This window comes from Protopterus annectens, chromosome 11.part0 (genome assembly GCF_019279795.1).
Source record: "Protopterus annectens isolate FY-2018-M chromosome 11.part0, PAN1.0, whole genome shotgun sequence".
Lineage (NCBI taxonomy): Eukaryota > Metazoa > Chordata > Ceratodontiformes > Protopteridae > Protopterus > Protopterus annectens.
The window spans coordinates 1,490,135,355-1,490,156,311 of record NC_056745.1 but is presented as its reverse complement, the minus strand read 5'-3'; the positions used below and the strand labels follow the sequence as shown (position 1 = coordinate 1,490,156,311).

General features: G+C 38.0%; 1 protein-coding gene across 1 annotated transcript in view; it reads left to right on the top strand.

The window, feature by feature from the left end:
• Positions 1-20,957, top strand: part of LOC122815930 (polyamine deacetylase HDAC10-like) — a 752,749-nt gene that overhangs the window by 607,316 nt on the left and 124,476 nt on the right. Inside the window, exons 15-17 of the mRNA XM_044088797.1 lie at positions 12,617-12,707; positions 17,090-17,175; positions 17,410-17,466. Coding sequence (XP_043944732.1) covers positions 12,617-12,707; positions 17,090-17,175; positions 17,410-17,466 — 234 coding nt within the window. The remainder of the gene's footprint in view (positions 1-12,616; positions 12,708-17,089; positions 17,176-17,409; positions 17,467-20,957) is intronic.

The following is a 20,957-nucleotide window of genomic DNA, read 5'->3' as shown; positions in this document are numbered from 1 at the left end:
AGGTAATAGATAGAATGACAGAGGCAGAGCTGATTGTAGGTTAGGAGGTTGGGCAGTTCAAGCCAGTGGAGCTGTCTCAAAGCAGTACAGTGATGAGTTCCATATGAGCAATTTGCAGCAAAGTGGGCAATTCTGTTATAGTAGGCATCCATTTTGCTTAGTTCAGTTTTGTTGAGATTAGTCAGAATGGGAGATGCATAGAGTATGGTGGATAGAAGTTGGAAGAGAGCAATGGCTGATCTTGTGTTGTTGGTAAGAAATGGTTTGATACGGTAAAGTGACCCCAGTTTGGCATGTACTTTTTTAATAGTTAAGTTGAGATGACTATCAAATTTTAGGTGGGAGTCTATGGTTATTCCCAATAGCTTAGCCTGTGCTACTGGAGTGATTGGAGTAGCATTTGTAGAGTAAATAATGAATTGACTGTTAGTGTTTTTGTTAGAACTGGTTATAATCATAAGCTGTTTTCTTTGGATTGAGGATAAGTTGGGCTTTGGTAAGGTAGTTTTCAACGTCAGATAATGCTAGTTGAGTTGTTTGCTGGAGGATGGGAATGTTTTGTGCAGCACAGATTAAAGTAGTGTCATCTGCATACTGAATTATAGATGCATGCTGTGTGGAGGCATGGAGGTCATTTGTGAAGACTGTGAATAGTAGTGGTCCTAAGACAGAACCCTGTGGGACTCCTATAGTTATGGGCAGCTGAGGAGAGAGAGAATTTTCCCATTTCACAGTTTGGTACCTGTCAGTTAAGTAGCTTTGGAACCAGGTAAGAGTGGAATTTGATAGATGATATTGGTTTAGTTTGTTTAGCAGGATTTGGTGTGAGACTGTGACAAATGCTTTGGACATATCCAAAAAGAGAGTTGACACTTGTAGGCCTTCATTTTGGAGACGGTTTACTGTGTCTGTGAAGCAGAGGAGGGCTGTAGTGGTACTATGGGCAGGTCAGAAACTATGCTGAGTAGGTGACAGGATGTTGCTGTCTAGGAGATTATTAATTCATTTATCCCAGTGACATGTCATCACACAGATTTTTGAATACTTACTGTATATTTTAGCAAACCCTTAACTGCCATGGTAACTTGCAAGACATCCATTCAGTATGAACTGTATTTATTTTGAGGATTTTTTTATTAATTTAACATGTTTACAATATATACACAGAACGGAAGATATTCAGCATCTCATACTGTTATATAATGTTAGGAATACAGCGAATCATTAAGGTAATCGTATGCAATTAATACTTTAAGAGTCTTGGTGTTTCAATAGCAACATTTCAAGACTATCTCAACCACTAAATGTCTTAATATGATTTATAGATCTTATTCTCAACATTTCTTTTTCAGTTTTACATAGTACTGCTGTTAAATTTAAAAATTCTTTTAATGTAGGAAGTGAGTTCAATTTCCAATTTTTTGTCATAACTTTTCTAACAACTGCCAAAAGACTCCAAAATATTTTTTGATGTTTGGCTTTTACAGATACTCTGATCTGCTCTGATGTCTCTCTCCCCGATCTACAAGTAGTAACCCAACACTGCTTTGCTACAGTAGAAAAATGGCTCTCAGAACGGAAACTCATCCTAAATCCAAAAAAAACTAAGTTACTAGTATTTTTTCCCACCTCAGTTAATCCACCAGTGCAACTCTCTCCACAATCTAATTATAGTACCTTCTTCGTTCAATCTATTAATGGAACCATTATTGATCCTGATACCAACACTAAACTATTAGGAGTCACTATTGATAATAGGCTTAGATTTGATATGCATATTAGTCAAACCATAAAGACAGTAAATAAGAAACTCGGATCCCTGTATAGAATTAAAAACTTTCTAACCCCTAATGCCAAACTAACTATCGCACGTACGCATCTACTCTCCACATTATTGTATGCTTCTCCTGTGCTTACCTTCCTCAACAAAAGTGAGATTAATAAACTCTCTGCAGCCTATAATCACATTGCCAGATTCGTAATAGGAGCACCTTATAGAACTCATCACTGCCTTAACCTAAAGAAACTTGACTGGCTAGAACTTCCTAATCTTCTCAAACTAAACCAACTCATTGAAGCGTTCAAAATAATCAAACAACCTGAAAAAAACCCTTCCCTGAATAATCTTCTGATTCCCTACTCCAATCTTAGCTGTCTTCGCTCCTCAAATAGATTCCTGGTCCAAACCACCAAATCTAATAATTTGGGTGGCGAAGCTCTTTTTGCCAATTCTATAGGAAAGGTTTGGAATTCCCTCCCTAATAACCTTAGACTTACTTCCTCCCTTTGTCAATTTAAAAATAATCTTAAACAATTTTTTAAGACACATTGGCTATGCCCATGTATTAATCCAGCTATTCATTAATCCAGACTAGTCCTCTAAAACACCTAACATTTACCTACTCCACCTGTACTACTAGGTGTGATTCTTGTTTGTCTTGGTCTTAATAATTGTAAATAAACTGTTCACCAAATTCTATCTCTGCTTGTACTATAGTAGTTAAGTTCCTCATTGTCTGACTATACTCTACAAGGGCCAGGATAGTGTAGCAAGATATAGTAATAACACTGTATTTTGAAATTGTGATCAAATTATGCTGTTGGCAAATGTATTTAAACCAGACCGAAGTATTATTCATGTGATTGTGTATTTACCTGTATATAAATGAATGTGTACTCTTTTCACTGTGGAGCTTTTCTCCCCGGGCCTCCGCTGAAAATGGACATGCATCCAGTCGGACCATCCCGGTCAACAAATGTAAAATAAAATAAAAAATAAATAAAGATACAAGAAGTGGAACATTCTTTAGCATTACTGATCTAGTTAACGAACAATTATAAGACCATACCCCTTTAAAAAAATACTTATCTCTTCACAATATACACTTAAGTTTTCACAATCCATAAACATTTGTGTCCAGTCATCAGTCATCATCTTCTTTCGGCTGTTCCCATTAGGGGTCGCCACAGCGGATCACCTGTTTCCGTTTCTTTCTGTCCTCTGCATCTTGCTCTGTCACACCAACCACCTGCATGTCCTCTCTTACCACATCCATAAACCTTATCTTAGGCCTTCCTCTTTTCCTGTTACCTGGTAGCTTCATCCTTAGCATCTTTTTCCCAATATACTCAGTATCCCTCCTCAACACATGTCCAAACCAATGTAATCTTGCCTCTCTGGCTTTGTTTCCAAACCTTCCAACCTGGGCTGACCCTCTAATATACTTATTCCTAATCCTATCCAACCTCGTCACACCCAGTACAAATCTTAACATCTTTAACTCTGCCACATCCAGCTCTGACTCCTGCCTTTTCATCAATGCTACCATCTCCAACCCATATAAAATAGCTGGTCTCACTACCCTCTTGTAGACCTTCCCTTTCACTCTTACAGGTACTCGTCTGTCACAAATCACTCCTGACACTCTTCTCCACCTACTCCATCCTGCCTGTACTCTCTTCTTCACCTCTCTTCCACACTCACCATTACTCTGAACTATTAACCACAAGTATTTAAACTCGTCCACCTTTGCCACCTCTACTCCTTGCATCCTCACCATTCCTCTATCCTCCCTCTCATTCACACACATATATTCTGTCTTAGTCCTACTGACCATCATTCCTCTTCTCTCTAGAGCATATTTCCATTTCTCCAGGATTTCCTCCACCTGTTCCCTACTCTCACTACAGATCACAATGTCATCTGCAAACATCATAGTCCACGGGGACTCCTGTCTGATCTCATCTGTCAACCTGTCCATCACCATTGCAAATAAGAAAGGGCTCAGAGCTGATCCTTGATGTAACCCCACCTCCACCTTAAACGCATCCATCACTTCCACTGCAGACCTCACCACTGTAACACTACCCTCGTACATATCCTGTACCACTCTTACATACTTCTCTGACACTCCTGACTTCCTCATACAATACCACAACTCCTCTCTAGGCACCCTGTCATATGCTTTCTCTAAGTCTACAAAAACACAATGCAACTCCTTCTGACATTCTCTGTACTTCTCCATCAACACTCTCAGAGCAAACATCGCATCTGTAGTGCTCTTTCCTGGCATGAAACCATACTGCTGATCACTAATCATCACCTCCCTTCTTAACCTTGCTTCTACTACTCTTTCCCATAACTTCATGCTGTGACTGATCAATTTAATCCCTCTGTAGTTACTACAGCTCTGCACATCACCCTTATTCTTAAAAATCAGTACCAAAACACCTTTTCTCCATTCCTCAGGCATCCTCTCACTTTCCAAGATTTCATTAAACAATCTGGTTAGAAACTCCACTGCCATTTCACCTAAACACCTCCATGCTTCCACAGGTATGTCATCTGGGCCAACCGCCTTTCCATTCTTCATCCTCTTCATAGCTATCCTTACTTCCTCCTTGCTAATCCATTGTACTTCATGATTCACTATCCCCACATCATCCAACCTTCTCTCCCTCTCATTCTCTTCATTCATCAACCCCTCAAAGTACTCTTTCCATCTCCTCAACACACTCTCCTCACTTGTGAGTATGTTTCCCTCATTATCCTTTATCACTTTTACCTGCTGCACATCTTTCCTAGCTTGGGTACAGTCATAACCAATTCATCTAATTCACTCCAAAATTTTTCTTTCTCATCCACTGCACACCCAACTTGTGGAGCATATGCGCTAACAACATTCATCATTACATCATCAATTTCTAGCTTCATAAGCATCACTCTATCTGACAATCTTTTCACCTCCAAAACACTCTGAGCATACTGTTCCTTCAGAATAACTCCTACGCCATTTCTCCTCCCATCCCACACCATGATAAAACAATTTGAACCCCCCTCGGGTACACCTAGCCTTACTCCCCATCCATCTGGTCTCTTGCACACACAATATACCAACCTTCCTTCTGTCCATCATATCAGCTAGCTCTCTCCCTATACCAGTCATACTGCCAACATTCAAAGTTCCGACCCTCACTACCACACTCCTAGCCTTTCTCCTGTCTTCCTGCCTTCGGCCATGCTTTCTGCCTCTTCTCCTCCTTCGGCCAACAGTAGCCCAATTTACGCCAGCACCCTGTTGGCTAACAGTACTGGTGGTGGTCGTTGTTAACCAGGGCCTCGACCGATCCGGTATGGAAATATTTACTGGTGACTGCATGAAATGATTTGGTGAAGTTTTACGCTGGATGCCCTTCCTGACGCACCCTCCCCATTTATCCGGGCTTGGGACTGGCACAAAGAAATGCACTGGTTTGTGCATCCCCAGTCATCAGTATGAATTTTAAAAGACAGATACCGGATACCTGAAGCTGGAAACTGGATTAACAGAAGTAGATGATGAACTAACACATAGGTCACCAGTCTTCACCATCTGCAGACGTGTCATAAAAAGCATACAAGTCATCTTATCAAGGATGAGAGTTAGTTTATTATTCTCGGAGAATAGCCAATCACAAAGAGAGCTCATGCAGTGTCAAACTTTCTTAATGATGATAAATATTAGATGTGCAACATCTATTACAGAAGCTTAAAGGTTAGTAAATGTGTTGCATTATCAAGAGCCTCAAAATACCACATCCAAAATTAGGAATCTAAAACTAAGAATCTTGAGCAAAAACTGGATATAAAAGTTATAACAGGGTTAAAGAAGTGTAAACAGAATTTATTTCCCTTAAAATAGTACATTCAAAATTTAGAATTTTGAATAAAACATGATTTTAACATTGGATACAAAAGATAGAAAAGGGTTACAAGAAGGCCATTCCTTACGTGGTAATAAAGTGACTACACAGGAGTCTAGGATGGTCGCTGTTAATTCTGAACATGAACAGATGCTTTCTAAAACGCTAGTCTCAACAGATCCTTTCTAGAATGCTAGTCTTAATCTTGAAAATTTCTGAAGTACACATTTTAATTATTTTATCATATATGAAGATGCATTAATTATTGAAAGCAAGTCATCATTAATATTTTAATGTCCTTTTTCTCCCACCTGCCTGAGAACCATTATCCCTTCCATGACCAGATTGGCTCATTTGCTCCGTGTAGGGTGAAAGACAGTCACAGGAGGCCATCATTCAGGCAGTCATTAAGAATTTGTAAATTAACTCTGACCTTTTAATGCCCTGTGGCAGCTAATGGATTTACCCCACAATACCAGCATCTCAGACATGCTCACTATCATGTATGCAGGATTCCTTCTAAAGTGTTTGTTGCTTGACATGCATGTTGATGTCATGGCCATTTCGTTGTTTTTGCACCTGCGATGCACACAACATTTGCTGACTGTCAGCATAACAGTAGGCTTTACTGCCTTCCTCCCTAAGTATTGCTGAATCCACATTGGCTTCTTCCTCTTATCTACCATGATTGGTTCTTCTGGTATCCCACAGTCAGGGCTTCATCCCCCTGTGGTATGGAGTCAGTTAAAATAATTATTAACATATTTTAATCAGTTTAGTATAACATCTGTAACAGACTTGAAGGAGAAGAAGATCTCTTTAAACTGGGTTTGATTTTATAAAGCAGGCCTGGTCCCAGTGTTTCACCTAATCAGGTTGACTGCCTAGGAGAACCACTTGATGTAATAATGACTGCACTCTCCAAAGAAACCTCTTTTTAGTCCTCCAGGTCAGATGAATTTAGTGGTCATATCCACTGAAAATTCTTCTGTAGCCTAACACATTAGTTTACACAATCTTATAATTGCATCATTTTGTTATTGAGAATGGTTTTACCCCCACATTTAAACCAATTGAACACTGCTTTCATCCCTAAATATAATTCACACCAAACCCTAACAGATACTGTCACTCAATATCTTTAATAAATATCGACATAAAACTTTTAGTCCCAACCTTGCCTGCAAGATTTTTGAAAACCGAATTGTCTTATTGTTTTTTGCCATTCATTCTGTGATCACACTGTCTAGACTAACTCAAAACAATATCTTTATGCTGGAAATGATAATAAATATATAGTGAGCTATTGGTTCATTGATACAGATGTAACTGATCGAGTATTTATCCTATTTCTTAGAAAAACGAACATTTCCTATAATACTTAGAATGTCACAATGCAATTTATATTCTAATCCTGGTTATAAAGTTTTTTATCAATGACCTGTCATCAGAATTCACCAGTATTGAGATGAGAATCCAACAATGGTTCTGCCTCTCACTACACATTTAATATGTATCAATTCATTTTACTGAACAAAGGCGTATTATCCATAATACATACGACTACTAAATGCTAGTTATATTATTTGCAGAGGACATATTAAGCTAACCCCAAAACTAGCAAAGATCTGTCTCAGAATTCTTGCATGAAATCTACCCACTAGATGTGCTCCTGCTGACTGCCCATCCAGACTGAATCCCTAGTGGTCACCTGTTTCTGCTGGAGACAGTATGACCCTTACAGTTACTTGCACATCCCTTGTCCTCTGCTGAAACAGCTTCCCAGCAAATGGTCATTCCTCATCCATCTCCCAGTAGTCCTCTGGCCTGTTTGCCTCACTTGATGACCTGGCCTGCTGCTAGCATAGACAGTTTGTTGCTGACACTTGACCCTCACTAAAGAGTCTTCTTAGTAATACTGAGAGGTCCTGGGCAAATTCCTTCTGACACATGCATTAATATTCTGTCCTTGTATATCCTGTAACCTACAAAGTTTCAATTTTTTTTTTGTGCTCCTGCCAGCCATTGGGGTAGCTTTAATTTCAATCTATGGTACGGCTAAATAACATAATCTGAAAGATTCTACACATTAATGTAGCATATATTTTTGTGTTGAGAGTGCCAAGGCATGATGTAATGCAATGTAAAAAAACTTTTCCAAAGCCAACTTTGGGCTTCTAAAAACAGAAGTGGCTAACTTCACGATGTGCACGCAAATGAAAAATAGGTGTATGACTGCTGAATCATACACCGATGCACTATATGAGCACATACACAAGTGCATGGAACAGGCCATACCAGACAGAACAAAGATGTTCTCCTCCAAAAGAAGGAAGCCAATCTGGTGGACCCCTACCATTAACAAACTCTACAACAGAAGGAAAAAACTGTTGCAGAAAAGAGTGAGGTCCCAAGACTGGAAAAACTCCCTTGTTAGCCTCAGTTAAAAACTGAGATCCCTTATCAAATCATCTAAAGCCTGTTACGAAAACAAAATTGCTGCAGATTCTAAAGACAACCACAAGGCATTCTATTGTTAAGTCAAGAATCTACATGACAATACTCAGATCTGCTCTGAGTTACAGCACAACGGCAATACATATACAGAACCAACTGATATTGCCAACGTATCGGCCAACAGGTTCAGTGTGAACTTTACCCACCCTTCACCCCCTCAAAGGGCCAATCTCAATACCTGAGGAATGCCAGGTCCCTATCATCATGGCTAAATAGGTAAAAAATGCAGTCCAAAGCCAAGATTAAAGCTTCCATGGGACCTGACAATATCCTGGGCTGTGTCCAACATGAGCTACAAAATGAATTGGCACCACACCTGAGTACCATGTTCAATCACAGCCTCATCTCAGGCTTTGTTCCTGCAGAATGGTGCACTGCTATGGTCATCCCACTCCACAAAGGGGGTGCGACTACAGATCCTGAGAACTACCGCCCGATTAGCCTGATGAGTTTGATATGTAAGGCCATGGAGTGCATCATCATCATGGACCTTATCAATGGGGACATAGGGAATCTACAAACACTGGACCCCATGCAGTTTAGGTTTGTGAAAGGCAGATCATGCCTGCTCAACCTGATAGACTTCTTTGAGTCTGTCACCAGAGCTGTGGATGAGGGCAAGATAGTGCATACAGCCTACCTAGATCTGACCAAGGCCTTTGACACTATCCCTCACTCAGGAATCATAGATAAACTCACTAAACTAGGCATAAACCCTTATGTCACAAGATAGGTAGCACCTGGCTCACTGATAGAACCCACACTGTAAAAGCAGCAGACTCTAAATCTGACTACTGACCAGTTACAAGTGGCATTCCACAGGGATCGGCCCTGAGTACTCTCCTGTTTGGCATCTACTTCTCTGAAGGGTGGGAGGATGGCATAATGGTTAAGGTGTTTACCTTGGAGACACAAGGTGCAGGGTTTGATTCTCACATAGGGTAATTGGCTAGGCTTAAAATGGCCCACAAGGGCAGTTAGCCTAGTACTAACCTATGAACCTATGAATCTATGAACATATGAAGTCCAAGCCAACACAAAGGGACTCTGGTTGACCAAGTTCACAGATGACTGCAAATTGGGAGCAATTATAGATTCTCTTATGGATGTAGACATCTTACAACAAGGTCTCACTGAGACCGATGACTAATGCGAGAACCCTGGTGTCAAGCTCAATGCCAAAAAGTGCATTGTCATTCCTTTTGGGAAAAATTTGGTGCTCATGAACTACCACATAGACAGTAGTCTGCTAAACACCAAAGGAGTGATTAGAGACCTGGGGATACAGGTTGACAGCAACCTCTCCTTTGATAATCACATTGCCACTGTGGTCAGAAAGTCCTTCTGTGTGGCACATCTCATTACAAAAGGTTTCTCATCCAGGAAGAAAGAGGTCATAGTCCCTCTTTACTCATCCCTCATTAGAACTATTATTGAATATAATGCCCCATTTGATATCTACCTCGCTAGGCACCTACAACAACTGGAAAGGCCACAAAAATACCTCACTAAGAGGATCTTAGGCCTTAGACACATGCCCTATATGGACAGACTCACAAAACTCCAGCTATACTCAGTCTCATATCGCCTAATTAGAGGCGATCTCTGCTTGACCTACAAAGCCATGTCTGACCCAGAGCTGCTAGATATGCTCCACCTAAAGAAATCCCAATCCCGCCACACCATACGCTTCAGTGACCTAAACCTCATTATCACCATAAACAGAACATGCTGGAGGGACAGGTTCCTGACCCAGTGACTTCCCATACTCTGGAACAAACTCCCCATTCATGTCGAACAGAGCACTTCACTGGCCCTTTTCAATAGAAATCTTGACGAGTGGATGGGCAATAGGAAGTTTACCCCGGGGATCACTTCAGTGGCCCTGCTTGACAGGGGCAAGGGAAACTAACTTTGGGTGGCAGTCACCCCGGGGATCACCACAGTGGCCTTGCTTGATAAGGCCACTGGGAACTAACTTCGGACAGCATGATGCCAGGGAATTTGTTGGGCTAGGCTTGTATAGGCTCCAGGGCCATTAGCCTAGTACATACCTATGAACCTTTGAACCTATGAACTAATGTACTTTATGACAAGACTATACCATTCTTTATTGTTAGTACTTACAGAATGCTTACACATTTGGGTTCTCCAGGGGCTTTCACTGTGGCTACTAAGATCCTTGATAAATACTTTTACATATTGTTCATTTAAAAAATGAATAAATGATCTTGAGTAACTGCAGTATCTCTGACTACTCTGTCTTTACTATGATGTGTGTACAGATTAGTTGATTTTTGTAGCCAGTTAACAAAACAGGTAAGAAAGTATAATTCATTTATCCATACCAAGACAGACAGACTTCTTATTGCTTTTATTTTGGTTAACATTTCCAGCTATCTCCTTACCATGAGCACATTTAGCCTGATTATATCCTTTTTTGCTTGATTCGGTTTTCTCACATACATGAGAGGAATATCCTTTCATCATCTTTCGCTTCCTTAGCAATATGAAGGCTTGATGTTTGAGTCTGTACACCTGACATCCACCCTTTCCTCAATGGGTCTAGTCTAATATTCTTGTGAGTCCCATGGCTTTACCTTTCCAGAGCAGGCCAAAGACTTGTTTCTTGTCCTGTCTATTGCATCCATGTCTTCACCCCCTTCCAGGTCCGAATCAATGTTCACGTCTTGTTTTTAGTAACCAGTACAGTTCTGTAGTTTTTACAAATAGGAAAAAACAGGAGCCATAATCCTTATATTCAAGTGCTTTCTTCTAATGACCACGAACCGGTTAAAAATGCAGTACAAAACAATCTGTACAAATTAAACATACAAAGTAAGAAAACAATGTGGGTCGACTACAAAAGGAATATGCAATATTTCTCATACCATGTGACAGTAATGGTGCTTTCACTTACACAAGGTGGGGTAAAACAGTTAATAACATACAAGTTCAATATATTTTAAAAGTACGTGTGAACTTTATTAGGGCATTGATGCAGCTCTGTGGAAAAGTCATGCATTAAATTAACAAGTTTGGTTTGTGTATAAAGACAGCTACCAACCTGGATAATATGCCTGACTGATAAGCAATGAAAGGATTATACCAAATGGAATATACTCCAAAAACTCAAAAGGTATTGCTATCTGGGTACTACCTGTACTGAGACACTTTCTCTTTAGTGTCTTTTTAAGTGGCATACAAGAACAAGAATGGATAAAATGCAAGCCTCTGTGTAACTGACTTAACATTCTGTAACATGGCTGATGTGCAGAATGTGCTAGAACGTGTAAAAAGGAGCTGACAATCTTGGGAGAAAGGTGCAAGCCTCTGTGCAACTGACTTAGCATTCTGTAACATGGCTGATGTGCAGAATGTGCTAGAACATGTAAAAAGGAGCTGACAATCTTGGGAGAAAGGTGCAAACCTCTGTGCAACTGACTTAGCATTCTGTAACATGGCTGATGTGCAGAATGTGCTAGAACGTGTAAAAAGGAGCTGACAATCTTGGGAGAAAGGTGCAAGCCTCTGTGCAACTGACTTAGCATTCTGTAACATGGCTGATGTGCAGAATGTCCTAGAACATGTAAAAAGGAGCTGACAATCTTGGGAGAAAGGTGCAAACCTCTGTGCAACTGACTTAGCATTCTGTAACATGGCTGATATGCAGAATGTGCTAGAACATGTAAAAAGGAGCTGACAATCTTGGGAGAAAGGTGCAAACCTTTGTGCAACTGACTTAGCATTCTGTAACATGGCTGATGTGCAGAATGTGCTAGAACGTGTAAAAAGGAGCTGACAGTCTTGGGAGAAAGGTCAGATATATAACAGAACAGCTTCATTAGCGCCAAAAATACAAAGTAATGTACCTGAAAAACAAAACCAAAGTAGAAGAGGGACTAATTAAACAAATATATATATATATATACATATATATATATATATATATATATATATATATATATATATATATATATATATATGTATATATATATGTGTGTACCAAGGATCTTCAGGGATTTAAATTAGGTGATTTAAAGTTATGTCAGTAATATAACAAAGAAGCATGGCCATGGGTGTACTGGAGGGAAAACAACGTACTGACAGTAAAACTGAATATTTAGAGATTTTACTCCTCTGCACAGATAGTGAGAAACTGTTTGGATTACTCAGCACACTTCAGAGATTTCAAGGACTTCTAGAAATACAGATTTGTAGTAAAAAATAAGTCATTTGATGTTATACAGAATGACTCAGGGTGACAACTCAGTCAAAATGTTGCAATGTTGCCATATCATCTTGGAGAGCAGGACAATTAGCACATTAGTGAGCTGTAAAAATTATCAGTTTGTCTAATTATTACCATGTTGTTCTGTTTAAATTACCACCCCTCTATTTCAATATTTTTTTTCAGTGGCTCTGACTTGAAATGCCATGAAGATGAAACAGCTCTGCTTTCTCTTGGAAGGATTTGTTGTATAATACAACAAATAATTAGAAAACAGGTTTGAATTTACAAATTTCATCTTTGGTTGCATTAACAGATTGCTATGGCATGCATGATTTAAACCACTAATGGAACATCCATTAGATGAAGATTATTGTAATTGTCATAACTATCTCATGTTATTCACATTTTCCCTCAAATACAGTTTATCACATGACTTTATCTTTCTAAAAAAAGTGTTTCTAAATAGCAGTAACAACCCATATTAGGCTGTGAGAATATTGTACATTTTTTCCATAAATGTGCCCTTCATATATTTGTTCCTCTCATTAAGACTTACTGTTTAGCATCATATGAACCTTCATATTTGATAGTTATGATTCATATATTTTGTAACAATCAATTATCCATGTAATGTTTGATATTACATGTGTGTTTTTGTCATTTTAATTACTGCTGGGACCTTACAATTTTGAGCATACTCTGATGTAAGCTGCATTTAGTTACATGGGTGTCCACAAATACTAGAGTATGTCCAAATGTCACAATTCAACAATTATAGAATATGTCCAAGTGCTACACTTATCCAGGTCTAGAATATTCCAAGTGTTACACTTCTCCAGGTATAGAGTATGTCCAAGTGCCACTCTTCTCCAGGTAAACAGTATGTCGAAGTGCCACACTTCTCCAGGTATAAGTATGTCCATCTGCCTCACTTCCCCAGGTATACAGTATGTCCAAGTGCCACACATTTCCAGGTATACAGTATGTCCAAGTGCCACACTTCTCCAGGTATAGAGTATGTCCAAGTGCCACACTTCTCCAGGTATAGAGTATGTCCAAATGCCAGACCTCTCCAGGTATATAGTATGTCCAAGTGCCACACTTTTTCACGTATAAAGTTTGTCCAACTGCCACACTTCTCCTGGTATAGAGTATGCCCGAATGCCACACTTCTCCAGGTATTAGTTGTTTCATCTACTTCCTCTTCTAGGGTACTGAAAACAAAGCAAATGGATCATCTTTAATTTCAACCAGATGTAGCTCTATTACAGATTTATCTCCAGTTTTATTTCTTTTCACAAAAGGGAGCTAGACATAAAATTTACTACATTACTAAATGCAAAAGATAAAAGAAAGATAACTTGTGAGTGCTGCCGTCATTTTGTAATGAGTGTATAATATAATGAGGTGTAACAGAATGTATTTGAGATGATCAGTGACTGAATAAATGTACTCATTTTTAACTGTGTCTCTACAAAAAAATTCATTTTACTACTGTAACAGCAGTCAGAGTTAATGGAGTTTTGTCCCCCCCCCAAAAAAAAATAGGAATTACAATTCTGCCATGAACAATTGGTTTAGCATTCAAAATTCTGTGGTTTGCATTTATGACATGGAACCCATTGGCTAGTTCCAATAGACAAAAATAAATATCAATCTCAGATGAAAGCCACCAGTTTGGCAAAACAAAACCCCACTAAAACCAAGTAAAAACTAAATAAAACAAAGATTGCAGGACAATATTGTTGTTAAGCATTTTCAACTTTTATTTGACTTATCAGAACAAAGTATAAGTCCTGAGGACACTGCTTGAATGTACACACTCATTAAGTCACATGACCACACAGTGACACACTCATTAAGTCACATGACCAAACAGTGCTGAAGTTATCAATCTTGTTTCCTTTTATGTGCTTTTAACAAACACTTCATTGAAATGAAATCGTTCAGACGCCTGCGATCATCTGCAGTTCCCATTCCAGTTCTCTTTTTTCAAATATGGTGCTCAAATCACCACCCCTCTCATCTGAAATGACATTGTTTGAAACAAAAAGGTACAATTTTTTAAACTGGGAACAAACAATGCTATCGGTATACAAAGCACTGTAAGTTTCCTTCTTCTTTTGTGCATTCACGTTTGTAGCTCCCTTTTATAGTATTCCTGTGTTATAAAACCGCAGTGATAATAATAATGATAATGGGAGTGGAAGTACTTAGGTATCCCTGCCTTTTAACAGAACCAGACATGGCGTATAATGCTACAGTGGTGTTATCTCCATGATAGCATACACTGAGGAAGCACTGTCTCCATGATAGCATGCACTGCTGCAGCACCATCTCCATGATTGCATGCACTGCTGCAGCACCATGTCCATGATAGCATGCACTGCTGCAGCACCATGTCCATGACAGCATGCACTGCTGCAGCACCATGTCCATGACAGCATGCACTGCTGCAGCACCATGTCCATGACAGCATGCACTGCTGCAGCACGATGTCCATGATATCATACACTGCTGCTGCACCATGTCTATAACAGCATGCACTGCTGCAGCACCATCTCCATGATAGCATGCACTGCAGTACCACCGTCTTCATGATAGCATGCACTGCTGCAAGCCATCTCCATGATAGAATGCTCTGCTGCAGCACCATGTCTATGATGGCATGCACTGCTGCAGCACCATCTAAATGATAGTGTGCACTGCAGTACCACCATCTTCATGATAGCATGCATTGCTGCAGCCATCTCCATGATAGCATGCTCTGCTGCAGCACAATGTCTATGATAGCATGCACTGCTGCATGTTCGTGATAGCATGCACAGCTGCAGCACCATGTCCATGATAGCATGCACTGCTGCAGCACCATCTCCATGACAGCATGCACTGCAGCAGCATCATGTCCATGATAGCATGCACTGCAGCAGCCCATCTCATTGATAGCATGCATTGCTGCAGCACCATTTCCATGATAACATGCACTGCTGCAGCACCATCTCCATGATAGCATGCACTGCTGCAGCACCAGCTCCATGACAGCATGCACTTCTGCAGCACCAACTCCATGATAGCATGCACTGCAGCAGCACCATCTCCATGTTCACTTGCACTGCTACAGCATCAGCATCTCCATGATAGCATGCACTGCTGCAGCACCATCTCCATGATAGCATGCACTGCTACAGCACCATCTACATGATAGCGTGTACTGCTGCAGCATCATCTCCATGACAGCACGGACTGCTGCAGCACAACCTCCATTATAACATGCACTGCAGCAGCACCATCTCAATGATAGCATGCACTGCTGCAGCATCATCTCCATGTTCACTTGCAGTGCTACAGCAGCAGCATCTCAATAATTATATGCACTTCTGCAACAATATCATCTCCATATTTCATGCATTGCTGCAGCAATATTATATCCATTAGTGCATGCACTGCTGCATCAACAGCATCTTTATGATCACATGCACACTAATGCAGCAGTGTCATCTCTATATTTTATGCACTGTGGCAGCAGCAACATCTCCATAATCTCTGTGATGACATACACTGTTACAATAGCACCATTTCCATGATGACATGCACTGCTGCAAAATCATCTCCAGTTTTGTGTACACTGCTGCAGTGCAACAGCATTTTGGTGGAGAAAATGATACTATAAATGGTTCCATGTAACTCCGTAGGGTCTTTGCTTCTTTTGAAATGGCATGAGAGGAGAGTCAAACAAAGAACCAGGAATATTTCAAGTATGACCCACAGTCTACCCTTGGATTGACTGAAGACAATATTTGGAATTCTAAATTCCTCCATCACTTGGTCCCATTTAGGGCAACACTCAACACTGCAGAAAATAATGGAAAAACACAGAGGAAATGAGGTACACCTTTGGGATACCAAGCAAACTAGGCACAGGAATCCTGTATAAATTAAAGGCTATGAAGAATAGATACTCAGTCCATGGAAATGTTTTCATGTTACAAAACTGAAAAACATTTTAACCTCTGGCATCTGTTGCATCATATTGGTTTACCTCTTTTCAAAGATCAGGTAAATCTCGAAGGGATAGTGTAAGGTAAAACCCAGCATCATAGTGTAGTCAAAGGAACAAGCTCGTATTTGAAATATGACTTCATTTAAGAGTCGGGTTCATCTTTTGGCAAATTAAAGGTGGTCAATCACCCATGCACTGTGTGCAAGTAGCACTTCATTTAAGAGTCGGGTTCATCTCTTGGCAAATTAAAGGTGGTCAATCACTCATGCACTGTGTGTAAGTAGCACTTCATTTAAGGGTTAGGCTCATCTCTTGGCAAATTAAAGGTGGTCAATCACCCATGCACTGTGTGTAAGTAGCCATTGTCAAGAACAGACTAGTGAATACTCCAATTTGTGGAAAAGGCAATCTTCTGTCAAAAGAAACTTAGACATACTAGATGATAACAAATGTGTCTCATCAGATATCCAGAAGGCCCAGAATATAATGTTACTGTCAATTGTGAAAAGTGGCACATTAAAAATAAAACTGTTATAGAATTGAATTCCAGTACTTTCTGAGGGTACTGTACATTCATTTCTACATTTCCAATACTGTCATTCTATTACTTTCTAGTGCACTTTAGTATGTTTATTACACTCATCTTCATATTGTAGGTGAGGAATGGATTTGCGATCTCATCAGACATTTCCCTGGCATCCAGGGCTGCACTGAAATACAGTCTGAAATCCGGGTTAAAAAGGTAACCAATATTATTTTGTAACCATAATTAATAGTCACTTAAGCTATATAACCTTCAAATAAATTCTGCCTAGAAAAATGAAATGGCAACATATTTGAGGGAGTTTAAAAGATTGTATTGAAAATATTGTTCAAGAAGCCACTATAACTCAGATAACATTGTACAGAGACATGTCTTGTAACAAAATTGTAAAAACAATTTGAATTGATAACTAAAATGTTTGTTTCCCCTTAGGGTTCTTCTTATAAATACTGGAAACATGAATATTCCATTCAAGAGTCAAGAGGATGGGTAAGTGACATTTTAGAGTGAAGATGTGAAGATGAATCTTGATAGTTTACATTTCAGTAATTGATGTAAGTAAAGTAAGTCTGTAAAAAGTTTTTTTGTAGCAGCTTTGAAATATAAAATTAACAAAAAAATCTGTAAAAGGTTTTTATAGTAGTTTTCAAATATACAATTTACAAAACAGTTTATATCTGTTAACACAAATGCATTTGCTTTCAGTTGTTGTTTTGTTGCCTTATTGACAACAATCAATGTCTTCTAATGATAAGCTGCAACACATTATTTACAGCCACCATTGACTGAAATGGCCCTCATACACAGAGCTAGATCATAGTCAAATGGGGCCCTCGACAGGGTAATGGATCAATCTCTCACCCCACAGCACCACCCCCAGCACTTCCAGTGTCCTATCACTTAGCTATTTCTCCCCAGTTACCATAAATAGTTTTCATACCTGTCAGTGAGCATATTATTTTTTCTTTACTTTTACAATGATTAGAGGTATTTAAAAGTTTTACTTTGAATTTTATGGCATAAACAGTGATACTCATTTGCTAAACAAAACAATACAGTCTCACACTGAAAACAGGCTTAGCATGAACAGTAAGCTTCTCTGCCCTTGAAACTGGCATTCATTGAAAAGACATTGAGACATCTGGCCACTGGTACATTAAGTTGTCTGAGCTGTTTTCAAACCATGGGCCCCCTCCACATATTTTTTGGACCATGCATACATGCATGTATTCATTGCTCCACCATCCAGACTGTATTAAATTGCATTCTTTGTATAATACAGCATCACTTGGTATAGTGTGTTTGAAATTTCTAGGTTTGAACAGTTTTTCCAATAAGCAGTGAACCCGAACCAATAATGACAAAACTACCCATTACAGAATGTTTCAACCATAAAAGGCCCCTCAAACTTTTGTCATTGCAATTCACCAAAATCAGTCAATCTACACAATCTCTGCAGAAGTAAAAGCCCTCTGAATAATTCTACATTAAGGAGATGTATAACTAATGCAGAGGTTGCTGCTGGCAAACAACTTTATATTTCAATGTTTCATGTCCAAATTCAGTGCCTGTTGCCCTTGAAAAATAACTGCTCATGTTACATTTAAAAATAAAAATGGTTAATATAAGTAGAGTTAAGATGAACCAGTTTCAATGAGGGCTAATACTTTCAACCAAGGATTATTCTTAAGGTTATTAGGAAAAATCTGTTTTCGTAGTTGTTGTTTCTTTTGTTGCAATATCTTTCAAATAAATAAGAAATTCTTCAAATGTTGGTCCTGAAGGATTCTTCCAATTTCTCTTTATAGTTTTTCTGACAGCCTCAAGAATTGTCCAGATTAGATAACAAAAGTCTTTTTTTATTTTTTTTCTAAAACATTAAACAAAACCATCTCTTTTGTTAAAACTAAAGAATCAGACCATAAAGCTTTAAAAAATCTTGTACTTTTTTCCCAAGATTTACATATCAAATAATCATAAACTGTGTAACCAATTAACATAACAATTTTTTTACATCTCCAACATTTAGATATATTTTCTTTTCTAATTTTAGCAACTCTGATAGGAGTAAAAAAAATCTGTGCATACATTTCCACGTAAAGAACCACCAATACAAACTCCAGGACGTGTCTTTGATTGACTGAAGAAGTTGTTTAATATTTTGTTCAGTTAAAACTACCCAATGTTCTTTTGTGATAAAATTCCAAAATCCATTATTATTATTATTATTATTATTATTATTATTATTATTATTATTATTATTATTATTGTTATTATTATTATTATTATTATTATTATTATTATTATTGTTATTATTATTATTATTGCTATTATTATTATTGTTATTATTATTATTGTTATTGTTATTATTATTATTATTATTATTATTATTGTTATTGTTATTGTTATTATTATTATTGTTGTTATTATTATTATTATTGTTATTATTACTATTATTATTATTATTATTATTTATGGCTTGTGTTATTTATTTATAATCTGGTCTCAGGCTTTTTGTATATATTGCAACCAGTCTAATTGTCATTCAATTTCTTCATAATTTGTACTGTTATGTTTAATTATTATAATGTAATTAAAAATGTAATATGTCCAGTAACATCTTTATAAAAAATGAATAAAACATTATGAGTAAAAAAAAAAAAAAAATGTTGGTAAGCTGGTAATATTGCAACAGGGAATAGCTGTCAAACCAGCAACAGGCTCATAGTTGCTACCTATCTTACTCAAAGGAGGGCATATTCAGGAGTGCAGCACCCCCACTCCCCTTAAAGGGGACACTGCAATATCAGCACTTTATCTACATGGTATGGGAGTAGAACACACAGCCTTCTGCATCAAAGGCAAGTATGCGACCTGTTGTACTACTAACACTACTTTTAAAATTTATAGCACAAACACTGATGATGGGCATTTGCTAAACAAAACAGTTGAACATTGAAAACAGACTTAACGTGACCAACAGTAAACTTCTCTTCCCTTGAAAATATACATTCCTTGAAAATGCACAGAAACTCAACATTCTTTGAAAGTTCGAAAATATCACAAAGCACGCAAATCACCAATAAAAATAAATATCCAGGAAACGAAGGATATATCGAAAGATGCAAAAATTTATTGAAGCAAAAACACACTACGAAATAAACGCTCCTTGCTACAACTGCGTTTTCGTCCTACATAAACCAGGACTTCATCAGATTAAATTAAAATAAATCAATTAGCACCTTAAATATACATAAAACTTTAAATTAAACCAATCAAAGAAAGTGCATTTCAACTGAGTAAATCAGAACCAATCAATCTCATCAATATTAAACTAAAACATTGTTATATTGTCCCTAACAGTACAAAGTTCAATTAACAGTTCTGTATGTGTGGTGTTGCAAATAAATATATTAAAAAACCTTATGATTGCATAGAAGACTAAGTTGTATTATAATGTTAAAAAGATTTTATACAATTAATTTAATAAATATTTAAAAAAGTTAAATAGTTTATAAAATTATATTATTTCCATCCCTTTCAACCTATTGCACTTTTATATAGTAATGCTGCCATCTGGTGGTTATATCTTGTACACCAATAGACTAAATATCTGCAGCTCTTAATTTTAACACAAGGGTTAAGGATATATGGTCATTTAATCCAGACCTATTGTCTCAGCGGATGGGTCCAAAACACTTCCGCTAGTGAAATTTGTGGATAATAAAATAAAACATATTTGTGCTGAAAATCCATATATATTAAAGCACTCTTGGGACCTGTTGAGAATTATATCTACTGAATTGGCCAATGAGAATTTAATTTTCATTACCATAGATGTGATGGACCTTTTCACATGTATACCGCATAGTGAAGGTCTGGTTATGTTTGAAGATATTATATACAGAGATAAAAAACTAACCCATTCTGATAAATGTGTTATTATGAATTTAATGGAAATGGTATTAAAATATAATTTT